At 42.2% G+C, this 12940-nt stretch overlaps 1 protein-coding gene across 1 annotated transcript in view; it reads left to right on the top strand.

Moving 5' to 3' along the window:
* The window catches only part of SLC45A4 (solute carrier family 45 member 4), a 91545-nt gene that overhangs the window by 66347 nt on the left and 12258 nt on the right, over positions 1-12940 (top strand). The window contains exons 3-6 of the mRNA XM_075211658.1: positions 2276-2464; positions 6934-7113; positions 9263-10326; positions 12061-12160. Of these exons, the coding sequence (XP_075067759.1) occupies positions 2276-2464; positions 6934-7113; positions 9263-10326; positions 12061-12160 (1533 nt within the window). The remainder of the gene's footprint in view (positions 1-2275; positions 2465-6933; positions 7114-9262; positions 10327-12060; positions 12161-12940) is intronic.

Below are 12940 nucleotides of genomic sequence, written 5' to 3'. Positions count from 1 at the left end.
CAGTGTATTTTGGTACAATAAAACATGACGGTGGTAGCGTACACACTAATGTGCTATCGGACCACACAGTCGTGATTCGTGTGATCTGCACCGTAATCCCATGGATGTGTAGCCAGCATTAGACAGTTATTGCTTGATATAGATTTTTGCGTATTTGATCTTTTGCAGTTTCCTAGTAAAATTAAAATCCCGTTAGACTAACATGCACATTGCCTTACCTTGGAATATCTCACTGGACAGGTCATCGGGATTTACACAATGTGATGATACTCTGCATAGCAATGAGGTGACACCACTGTAAGAGTGACGCTGTACAGCTGATCCGTACATTCCCCGAGCTCATTCATCTATCGCTCCCCGTTTTAATTCACACAAATACAATGAAAGGGCTTTTTCTGCTGCTAAATAAATCAAGATGATCCAACTGGTTGTTTATCTAGAATTTCCTGGAAGCCGCACACAATTGGGAGTGCAGGATGTACATTCACAGCAGGTTTAGTGCATTGTACACTGCCGGCTTATCCAGTGAATGGCCTCCTGCAGGGAGATCTCTGTCACGGCTGTTTACACCATCCACGTGCTGATGTCACATTCTGACACCAACCAGAACACACAACACGGGGCCTCAATGCTAATAATCCATTGCAGGAAGCTTCATTTATCCCTGGCTGCATCGTTGTACAGGGATAATATCAATCCTATTGTTCTGCACATTGCTTGCTGCAACGGCGCCCCTAGTGGGCAAATCATGGGATTATGTTTCCCATTAACGACCTTCTAGGACTAGTGTGCTCTAGAGCACCACTATTATATTCAGTAATAAGATATTATTTATACATCCATATTATAGCAATATCACATTGTAACAAATGTTGTTCAAACGCCAAGGGGAATATTTACTAAACTGCGGGTTTGAAAAAGTGGAGATGTTGCCTATAGCAACCAATCATATTCTGGTGATCATTTATTTAGTGCATTCTACAAAGTGACAGCTAGAATCTGATTGGTTGCTATAGGCAACATCTCCAGTTTTTAAAACCCGCAGTTTAGTAAATAAACCCCAAATGTTTTAACGTACAGTGACCCTTTTTAAAGTATACATCAGTGTTCAGTTGGTTTCTTATTCCTTGGAGGGTGTCAGAGGATAAAAAAGATTAAAATAATACAAAAGTGATGTACTTGGTTGCTGTGCTGGACGGGTCTTCCACCTTCCCTCGTACAGCCTGGGGAAGGGGGGTGCTCCTGTTTCCAGCCCAGGGGTAAATTGATCAAGCTGCGTGCTTTAAAAAGTGGAGATGTTGCCTATAGCAACCAATCAGATTCTAGTTGTCATTCTGTAGAATGTACTAAATAAATGATAACTAGAATCTGATTGGTTGCTATAGGCAACATCTCCACTTTTAAAGCACGCAGCTTGATAAATTTACCCCCAGTGTTATTGATAACTAAGAAGGACACCTGTGTGCTTTTTGTGAACTGGATTCTGCTAATTACAGGTAATGATTCAATGTGGATCCTTGAAAAGTAATTGAAGATAAACCATACGCGTTTCACCACTAGCCTGCGAGTGCCCCAGTGGGTGAACGAGGATGGCCTGTGGTCTGTCCTCCCTCTATATAGCTTCTCTTGTTTTCCCAAGCGTCTGCCTGGAAGTTATACTATTCAGTCTATCAGTTCACTATGACCTAATCACATCACTGACTACATCACTAGTTCCTAGTGAGCTGAGGGAGAACCAATAAACTCCACACATGCAGCATTGCTAACCACTGTGCCACCATGCTGCAGTACTAACTGAAATACAATAGCGTACGTGATATAAAGGCTTCCAATGCTGCTGTAGTTTGTCTAATAAGATCTCATCTCCTGTTATTATGAGATTAGAAGTAAAGTTTAGTCTGCCATTGGTGAATATCACTATAAGGAGAGACACGTTGATACTATAAATACCGTTCACAGTCCAGAGATTAGATTGATTCATTGTTTTTCTTCCCCTCCTAATGATTTGTGTATGTGATTCACCCACCAGCCGCAATGGAGATAGCGTTTTGTGGGCTGAACCAATCGCCAGACATCAGGGGAAGATGGGCGGAGCCGTTTCCTAGTGAGCCGTATTCTTATGGACTTTGGATCAGCCTACAATATGTCTGCCTCCACTGTGGTGGAAATAGGGGCACTTTAAACTACTCGAATTCTGTTATCTCAGGAGAGCAGCGAATGTTTTGTCATGTTAGGCTGTCATACATATAATACTAATGTCACTGTTTCCTCCTAGGTCTTCCTGAACAGTACTACAGCCTGACCTGGTTCCTGAGCCCTATCCTTGGTTTGATATTTACCCCTCTGATTGGCTCGGCTAGTGACCGCTGCACGCTGCGCTGGGGCCGCCGGCGGCCTTTCATCCTCGCCCTCAGTGTTGGGGTTCTGCTAGGAGTTGCACTTTTCCTCAATGGCTCTGTCATTGGTAAGTGGTCTCTTTTCTCATGTAGCTATTGGTGAGATTACAGGACGTGTTCTTTGTAGTGTTAGGGGGTCAGGTGGTCACCCACAAAGTGCCCGGCAGGGGTTGGGTTGGGTACTGAACAGCGAGACAACATGACAACCGCGACGACACTTACCCCGACATCTTGACAGCAAATCTCGGAGCCCCGACATGCTGTTAATATTGATTGTTTGATGACTTGCAATCATTGTGACTATTTCAGGAGCCACCAGCACAGAATCACGTGACTTTGAACGCCGGCAGTATTATCGTTGGTCTTAAGGGTGCAATGGAAGGAGGCGGCGCCTTTATATTGTAGAAGTTTTCTTAACAACATTGTACAGGCGCCGCCTCCTTCCATTGCACCCTTAAGACCAACAATAATACTGTCGGCGTTCAAAGTCATGTGACTCTGTCCTGACGGCTTCTTAAATTGTCACAATAAGTATTAGTGTTCCTCTGCAAACCCAGAAGTTAGCGAGATGAGGCCCTCTCTAGAGGACCCAGGAGGTATTTGTAAGCCTTATCGCACTGATGATTTTTGAGTGATAAAATTTAGTTTAGTAAAAGCTAGAAAAAAAACCCAATTTATTTTTCCAGTTGAACATCTCCCATAAACCCTGCACAGACAGATAATCAAACACAAAACCCAGGGGTTCTACAGAATGTCCGTGTACATCTACACGTACCTAAGTAAAATATATTTATTGCATGTGACCAGGTATCGATGGTAGTAAGCTGTTTCTGATTACTTTACGTGTCCATTGTAATTGACGGAGCAGCATGGAGCACTTCAAGGTAGGAAGATCAGATTGGATACTTGGGATAGATGTCAAGGAATTGTTGCAGACCAGGAAAATTCCCTATAGTCCCATCCAGGCCACTTCCTACCTATCCGACCTCTCCATCAGTGTCTCCACCTTGGGCACATTGTCCTCTCTGTTCCCACTACCTATTGGGGCCCCACACGGCTCTGTTCTCCGCCCTCTAGTAATATGACAGCCAAATCTACCTTGACCTCTCCTCCTCACTACTATCTTGTCTCTAGACGCTACCTAAATGTTAGAATGTCCCAAATGGAACTTGTGTTTTTCCTGTCTCCGAGAGCCTTCCACAATTCTCCCTCACTGTCAATACCGCCACAATTTTCTCGTTGCCACATTTGCTCCTTTCTTACTGAAGATACATCTAATGTACTCTCTGGTGATCTCCTGCCTGGACCACTGCAACCTCCTGCTAGTTGGCCGTCCCCTTACCCATCTGTCCTGTTATAAATCCATCATAAATACTGCTGTCAGACAGACATTCCTCTCTCAGTGCTCCACATCTGCTGCAAGTCCATACTCTGCCTACAGTCTCCAAAATCCAATTAAAAATCCTCAGACTTTCCTACAACACCCTTCCAACATCTCAACCATCATCTCCAAATACTTTCCTTCTGGACCTCTGCAATCTGGCCTACACCTTTCCTCCTCTCTCATCACCCATTGCTCTCATCCACATGAATTTTCCTGTACTGCTTCCTACTCCTGGGTTTTCTATCTGCCATTATCAGACTCTCCCTGCTTCCAGAACTTCAAATGCTCTCTGAAAACCCACCTATTCTCTGACGCCTACTCAACAACCAACTGACTCACTCATCCGCTCTTCCCACTGGCCACTGCTGTCCCAACAAACGTCAGCTGGAGTCACACTTGTTTCTCAACTGAACCCCCCCTCACTAAATTGTAAGGTCTCATGAGCAGGACCGTCTCCATCCAGATTCCCACCATTATTTCACGTCTGCGCTCATCTTTTTGTTACCTAGTTTCTAACTGCCTGTTTGTGGACCTTGTCCATCTATAGCCATCCAAAGTTTTAAAAGTGTGTTTTTTGGGGGTTTTTTTGTTATCAAGATTCAGGTTGAGCGTAGTAGTTATCATTCAGATATCCAGACCTTGATTCCCTGAAATATTAGTGCAGAAGAAGCAGTTATTATATGGCAATCGAGGTTTGGTTCTGTATTTGTCAGAATCTTTTGTATAAATATTCAGAACTTGGCCAGATCCGAAAATATGGATTTGATACTTCCCTGGTGAATGCATCAGTCAGTTTTATCTGATCTGTGATTTGTATTCACAGCTTAGTAGGAAGGAAAAGTGGTAACAGTGAAATATACATAGAATACACAAGTAAAGGAGATTGCACTGAACTTACTCAAACCACAGATATGTTTGGTGTAGCGATGCGTAAGATGTTAGAGATACAGGTTAGCAATATATATTACTGTCTGGTTCACAGAAATAAAGCCCATATTTGTTCTGGGATATTGTGTTGTGCAGTAAACAATACACAGAATTTACAAGGAGTGCTACATGTCGGCGCTCGGTAAGAGAAGCTTTGCCAGCACTTGGCATGAGAAATCTCTAGGAACCTGTTCACAGGGAAATGCTTCCTGTTGTGAGCCATTTTCCTTTTAATGGATATCTAACAATGCATCCTGTTTCCAGTATTATTTCACATACTATCTCCTTTCACGTTCTCTGTTCTGTACGAAGACCTGAATCCAGCCTTGTGTGGGAATAGTGACATTTCCCAGCAAATGACGGCTTCACGTCTCCTCCTGCTCCCACAGATGGACTGATATACACCGTGTGTCGGAATAAGACCGAGTATTGTATCTTTGTACCACACACTCGCTATTTATAGCTTAAATGATATACGGTGAACCTCATGCTGTACATACATCTTGTATATAGGATTTGTGTGCTTTTGTTACTGCCGTCTGTATGTTTATTTAAATTTAAATATAATAAACAGTAATTTAAACAAAACGATTTGGTCCTGTCGCTGTGAGCGTAGCTGCCAAGTTTGTCAGCGACCAAAGCAGACGCTTCAGATTAGAATAAGTGGACAACCTTATCCTGAGCCTCAGTCCGGGGGCAAGGACAGGAAATTTTTAATGGTATTTTTATTGATGAACCGTCAGATAAAATCGTGAGACAGACACAATCAGAGAATGATCCACTGCAGACACATACAAGAGAACGATCTTTATCTTGGCGATTGCTCAAATTAAATCTGCGATGTTCCCTTTTTCATATATGGATAAAATGTATAATACAAATGCCACTTTTTGTATTCACCGTTTTGTTAAATCATTGGACGCTATCTATATGGGAAGATTTACACGTCCAGCGACCATTCCATAAGTAATCTGTACATCCTAATTTTTAGATTAGTCAGATAATGTTTTTTATTATTATAACAGGGATCATGCAAACATATTCTGTTGTAGCGATTTTTTATTGTACTTCCCTTAAATTTAAATGCTGTTTAGCGTCTTTTACCCCATCTCGCCCTATTCCTAATGGTTGCAACATCTCGCCCTGAATAGTTTACGACTAACTGCAAGAGCGGAAAGAATGATTTATCCACCAATGGAGCAGCTGTGTCTTTATTTCCCGTAAAACCTTGGAAAATATGCAATGTAATTATACACAGACACAAACACACACACCTCGCAGGGGCCGCCTGACGCACATTAACATTAATTGTATCTACCATAAATCGGCTTACTGCATAAACATAGCGGAGCAGTAGGATGGAGAAGAGAGACAGAGGGGTAATGTGGAAGAGAAGGATGTTATGGTCCTTCTAGAAAAGGGATGTTTGGTAAATAAAATTTCAAAGTTGTATAAATGGTCCCCTGCTGTGAATTTGAGCTGGTTCATGCTTAATCTCCCCATATGTATTGTGTCCCAGTGAGAATGGATTAGACACCTGAGAACCAGAAGTGACAATTGTGTTCCACCTCAGTGGCCATTGAGAAAGTAGTTTGGTGCGAAACGCGTGGGTACTGTTCAGAAATCCGGTGGAATACAATTGTCACTTCTGGTTAATGGCTCAATAAGAGACTGATACACTGCCAGCCTCCAGGACAGTGTAAAAATACTTTTCTTACTGAAGCGCGAGTCCGTTATCACTTCTGCAATAAAATTCCTATATTTTACAATTCTGTATTTCTGTAATGGTTGTAAGGTATCCTGTAAACACATGATTAATTGTCACTTATATTTGAATAATATTGATGTCATTCCTGTAAAATATAGCTTATATTTGATGAGCAGTGATGTCACCTGTGTCACATGACTCATTGGGATACTGTTCAGTGATGGAACGAATAACTTTTGGTGAAGGTAGAACACACCCGGATAGAAGAGTCACAGGACACTTGGTTTGTTACAAATAGAAACTAATGTATTATAACAAATAATATAAAAAAGGATATTATACGTCACCTGTGGCTGTGTGATTATATACTGTATAACATTTACGGTGTGTACGGGGATTTGTTGTTTTTCCCCATTATATTATAACATGTCCCAATTGTGTGCTTTATGTAAGTGGTGGTCATATACAACACACTCTGTACGGATGAAATGAACGGTCCATAATCTGCTATTTTACAGGCTTGTCAATCGGAGACGTCCCGGATAAACAGCCCATCGGCATTGTCCTCACAGTACTGGGGGTCGTGGTCTTGGATTTCTGTGCCGATGCTACCGAAGGACCGATCCGGGCGTACCTGCTGGACGTGGCAGACAATGAGGAGCAGGACATGGCACTTAACATCCACGCCTTCTCAGCTGGTATTTATACATGTTATTATGTATATAATACTACAAGTTAACCCGTGCATGATACTCATGCATTCTAGTCAAATCAAGCTACTTAAGGTGTTAAAAAGTTTCTTGTCATGCATTTGGGCCTAGCCCAGGCCTCCTCAGGGGAAGAGCGTTACTTCCCGACGCAAGCGCCCTTTTTAATGTGTGTTCATGAGGTAAAATTACCTCACGAAAATGAGTTTGAGCGCTCACTCGTAAATGTAGCCTTTACTACCCCTCCCACGGGGGAAAGGGGGGATGATGGAAATTAACTAACTTCCCTATTCTAATTTTTTTGTCAAATAATGTCAGTATACCAAATGTCAGGTCAATTGGATGAGTTCTTTCTGAGAAAATAGTTTTTTCCACACACACACTAACACACGCCGCTAGGCTTTTACTTTTATATATTAGATAATGCTAAGAATTTAGTAGGTCAGTGTATAACTCCGCCCAGCAGGTGGCGCTGCAGCTTGTTGTTTTTTTTCCACACACAGACTAACACACGCCGCTAGACTTTTATGTTATAGATTATACAGTGTGTCACATGTTGTTCAGCATTACTGCTACATCAGTGTCATTTATAGTGTTAGTCAGCTGTGTTATGGGTAAAATAAGCAGTTTCATAACCTCTGAGATATACCGGAGGCATCCAGTACTGGTCCATAGACAGTAGCAGCATAGAGCACTCATACAGGCCACGAGAGGTAGTGCACCCTCAGCAATTGAATTTCAAGGAATCCTGTCCATTAGGTCAGCATGCTACAAATTGGGAAGTGTAATCATCTTCCTGACAACATTGTGTAGCAGAACTAATTCTGCAGTGGGGAAGAGACCTGCAGAAATACTTTATAGCATTGAGACATTTCAAGATGCTTTATTCACTATTCTGAGAGAATGTTACATCTGCATATTTAGTGTAACAGTAATTTACATGGATACTATCACATGAAGTGTTTAGTTACATACATGCTCAACCCTTGATGTAACTATACTTGTGTTACTTTTTTCCAGAAATCAAATTTTAACTGTGTATCAAATTGCATATTACAAAGATATTATTGTTGGTTGGAGTTATGTTGCTCATAATTCTATATCAATTATATTCCCCATTCCTTCGTTTTAACAGATGTCCTTGTTCTATCCGTCAGTTTTCATAACACAAGTTTTTGCTTTCAGGAGAAAAATCGAAGTCTTTCCACTGGCTACAGAACCTGCACATATAAATCATATTTAAATAAACTTTCTCCCTTGCTTTATTGTTACTCATTTCCTATTGGCAGCTGCTCTGTTTATAAGAGATATTTGTGACCGTTCTTCTGTTCTACCTCATAGTCCCCATCCTCCGATCTCCAGCCTGGATCTCCCTGATCCTCAGCATTCACTGTACAGTCCCTTCATATATACGTGTGCTCTCTATCTGTACATTATAATAGCAACACAATGTACACAATGCACAGGGAATTGAGAGGTGGGGTGATCTGTTTTCTAACTGTACAGTGAGACATAAGTTCAATAATTGTACTGAACATTCCACAGCAAATGTAAGGAGCATATAATATATAAACTGATCACGCCGAGACAGATTGAAATACTTTGGTGCTACTACTCACTGAATTGCTGTGTGCAGGTATACCTGCAAGGTGTTTGGTCTAGGGCACAAAAAAAAATATCTGGAAACTGGAATAAAATGGAAAAGTTTGGGCAGTGGTTAGCACTTCTGCCTCACAGCACTGGGGTCATGAGTTCGATTCCTGACCATGGCCTTATCTGTGAGGAGTTTGTATGTTCTCCCTGTATTTGCATGGGTTTCCTCTGGGTGCTCTGGTTTCCCCCCACACTCCAAAAACATACTGGTAGGTTAATTCTCTCTCTGTACAGTGCTGCGGAATTAGTGGCATTATATAAATAGCTGATGATGATGGTGAAAAGGTGAAGCAATTAATTATAAAGCTTTAAACTGTTGGTAAATGCCACCTTTATAAAGTGCATACAGTCCTTATCATTTCTCTAAAAGATCATGTAATATTTAGCACTTTCTGAGGATGCCATTTGTCAGATGTAGCCATTTACTCTTTAGTTGGAGGTATGTTTGGAGTGTGCTAAGTTTTGTTTCACTTCACTCTTTCTGCAGGCCTTGGTGGTGCGATCGGATACATGCTCGGCGGCCTGGATTGGACTCAGACTTTCCTCGGAACTCTGTTTAAATCTCAGCAGCAGGTCCTCTTCTTCTTTGCAGCCATCATTTTCACCGTGTCCGTCGGTCTTCACCTCTTCAGCATTGAGGAAGAACAGTACAGCCCTCAGCAAGACCGTCTGGAAGATGAAGCAGATACTCTGTCGAGTGTGAAGTTGAACAGCACGCTCGCCCCCATGTCTCGCTTAAACGTCATCAACGAAGACGAGCCCTACTCAAACTTTCACGATGAAGTCCAGTCGGAAAATGATCTCAACCTCGACTTTCTGGAAGTGGATATCGTCAGGAGCAAAAGTGATTCCGTCTTACACATGACCGATGCAACTTTGGATTATGAGTCAGAGTTTTTAAATTATATTGAGCCCTCTATTTTTCAGGACTGTTCATACCCGAATACTCCACGCAGCACCAGCCAGGAACTTCTAAAATCCAAATTTAACCGTCTCTCTGCGTTCCTTAGGGAGAGTGAAAGGGAAGAGGAGATGTTGCTCGATAATCACATTAATGAAGCCAAAGTTCCGAACGGCGGAGATTTACCACCGAAAGAGAATATGAACGGACACACCAGAATCGGCATGAAGCAGTCTTGTACTGCCAATTCCATGCGCCGGAGGAGACACATGTTCTATCGTCAGCCATCCTACACTTTTTCCTACTATGGCAAAGTAGGTACCCACCGTTACCGTTTCAGAAGAGCCAACGCCATCTTACTGATAAAGTCTTCCCGCAGCATGAACGACATCTACGACATGCAGAAAAGACAGCGCCAGAGGCAGAGGCACAGGAACCAGAGTGGAGCTACCAACTCCAGCGGCGACACCGAAAGCGAGGAAGGGGAGACGGAGACGACGGTCAGGCTGCTCTGGCTTTCCATGTTGAAGATGCCGAAAGAGTTGCTGCGCCTGTGTGTCTGCCACTTGCTGACCTGGTTCTCCATCATTGCCGAAGCCGTGTTCTACACCGATTTCATGGGCCAGGTCATCTTCGAAGGCGATCCTAAGGTGGGTATAGCCATGCCATTCACTAGGAGCCCGTGGCATGATCAGTACATGACTGCCTCCTATCGGTGATGAGTGCTCAGACCACTCTTTGCTTCATCGTCGGTGGGCCAGTCACCACCTCAATTATTTTTGTTCTTAAAGGACAAGTAAATCAGAAAAGTGAGATTTTAATTCCTGAAGCATGGCGGCAAATTGCACCATTTAGTCTTTCCCTGAATATCTGCTACAACTCAGTTACAAATTAGAATAAGTATAATACACAATAATTAGGATATAGGTATAAGTATAACCTCCTATACCCTGATCACAAACAGCAAAAGAGACATCCCAACATTGCCGTCCGTGTAACAGTAACTCTAGAACACAGGTTGACTTAATTAATGAAGCTATAAATAACTCAAACACTTGATAGTTCCCATACCATGACAAGACTTGGGATATTTGACATTGTATTAATATTTCCTACCACCATTTCAGGCTGGGGACAGCTTACAGTGTCCTTCAGTTGGATTACTGTCAGGAAGTCTGTTGTGTGCAGAAAAATATCTTCCTCCCCAACAACTGCATATTAAGTTCCTTCACTTCTCATAAGCTCCTTAAAGTGTTACATTTATATTTATATATTTGTTGGTGTTATTTGTACTTTTTTTATATAAGCCAACCTGTGTTTTAGGTTTAGAGGTCTACAGAGATTGTGTTGTTAATGGTCAAGATGTTTACATAGGACATTGCTACAGCAATGGGCAGCACGGTGGCTCAGTGGTTAGCACTTCTGCCTCACAGCACTGGGGTCATGAGTTCAATTCCCAGCCATGGCCTTATCTGTAAGGAGTTTGTATGTTCTCCCCGTGTTTGCTACAGGTTCTCTTGTCATGTCTCCTGTGGAGCCCTGTGTGTAAGCGTTAATGTCTCCTCAGCCTCTACCAACTCTTCCATTACAGTTTTCTCCCAACATATACTGCCTAATTAGTTTATGACTGAAATTATCCATGAGTGAGGAGATGCTGGGGCTGTTTTTATTACTTTTAGCACTTTGTTTGTTTCTATTTATTTTTTTGGTCGCCCAATTTTTTGCAACTCTGAGCTGGTGAAGTGGAAATGGTATTGTGTCCCCCCCGTCCGCACAGCAAGAAATGCTGCTAAAATGTGCTCTCTACACCACTGTATATTATTACAATAAGAAAATCTAGTGTCTGCACCAGTGGGTCCTCATTCCATCCCACGCCTCCCCTCTGCCTGTGCAAATCTCTGATTCTCTGCAAATGGCGCCATTAAAACCGCGCGCTTCAGCGAAATTCTAGGCGTACTTGCATAAAGCAAAGCACACGCCGGGTCCTGAGCTGCTTTTGCACAGAACAGTGCACACTGCACTTTTTACCAATAAAACCTCTTCCCAATCAGCTACAGTGTGTTAGATACAGTCTCTAGTGGAGTGTATCTAACGCTTACTGTAAATTTCTTCTTTGTTGGCATATAATTGCTGTTTGTGCTTTGCTGCATTATGTACCCGACCTCCGTGTCTTTTAAATCCCCAGCGAGTAAAGGTGGAGCAGGGTTACATTTAACCAAGGGCAAGACCTGACACAATCCTGCACGGAGAGCATGAGCCATGTTGGTACATGATGTGTATGTGAAAGTGATACACACGAGTATACCTGGCAGGCTCCCGATTCATCTGTAACATCAGAACCTCTTGTCCTGAGCGCTGTACGCTAACGTGATTGTGTCTTTTAGGGGCTCTCAAACTCAACGGAACTCCATAACTACAACGCTGGGGTACAGATGGGCTGCTGGGGTCTGGTCATATATGCGGCTACCGCTGCCATCTGCTCAGGTAACCATACTGGAATACATTAACCTGATGTATATTGTATCTGACACATTCTGTGTATGATTGTCCCCAACAGGCCATGTTTCCAGGATTCCCTTTAATTACGGACATGTTAATTAATCGGTTTGACAGAGTAATTGTCCCGCCCCTTCCCACAAAACTAAATCCTCAATACATGAAGTTTTAGAGGTACCATAGGCGTGAAGATGATGCCTTAATATAGATATATTTTATTATGCTGGCTCTAGCTATTAACTGATTGGATGTTTGTATTAAGTGTATAATTATATGTGTATATTGTATATATGTTATATGCATTTAATGTAAATGTTACAGAAGGCATGCTGGGAGAGCCGCCAGTTTGTGAATAGTGTTTAAAGGGATAATATGCCCTATTTATAAGTAGCATTCATTTTGCATTCCATTTACTATAATATTAATGTTTAGCAAAATACATGGGTATAAGCCATTCTGTATCCGTATTCACTAGATGACTTGGTTTTATTAACAGAAGTGGGAGCTTCCATATGTATTGAAAATAATACAATGACCATAGACTCCAGTGAAGCGATACCCATAGTGGGCAATGCATTTCTTTAATACATGGTTTATATTGGAGTCATCCATGTCTTTGATGAACTAATCTTTCCCTGAGAGTGCAGCCTACGCTTAGATCTATCAGATCACTAAGACACGTTCAGTGATGTTATAATGGCTGCCTCCGCTGTTTGCGGACAGTGGGTAACTCTCTGCAAATCTCTGAAGGTGGGGTACCCCTTTAAG

This window comes from Mixophyes fleayi, chromosome 5, assembly GCF_038048845.1.
Source record: "Mixophyes fleayi isolate aMixFle1 chromosome 5, aMixFle1.hap1, whole genome shotgun sequence".
NCBI classification, from domain to species: Eukaryota; Metazoa; Chordata; class Amphibia; order Anura; family Limnodynastidae; genus Mixophyes; species Mixophyes fleayi.
Note: the sequence above shows the minus strand (reverse complement) of the source record. Positions and strands in the feature narration are given on the sequence as shown.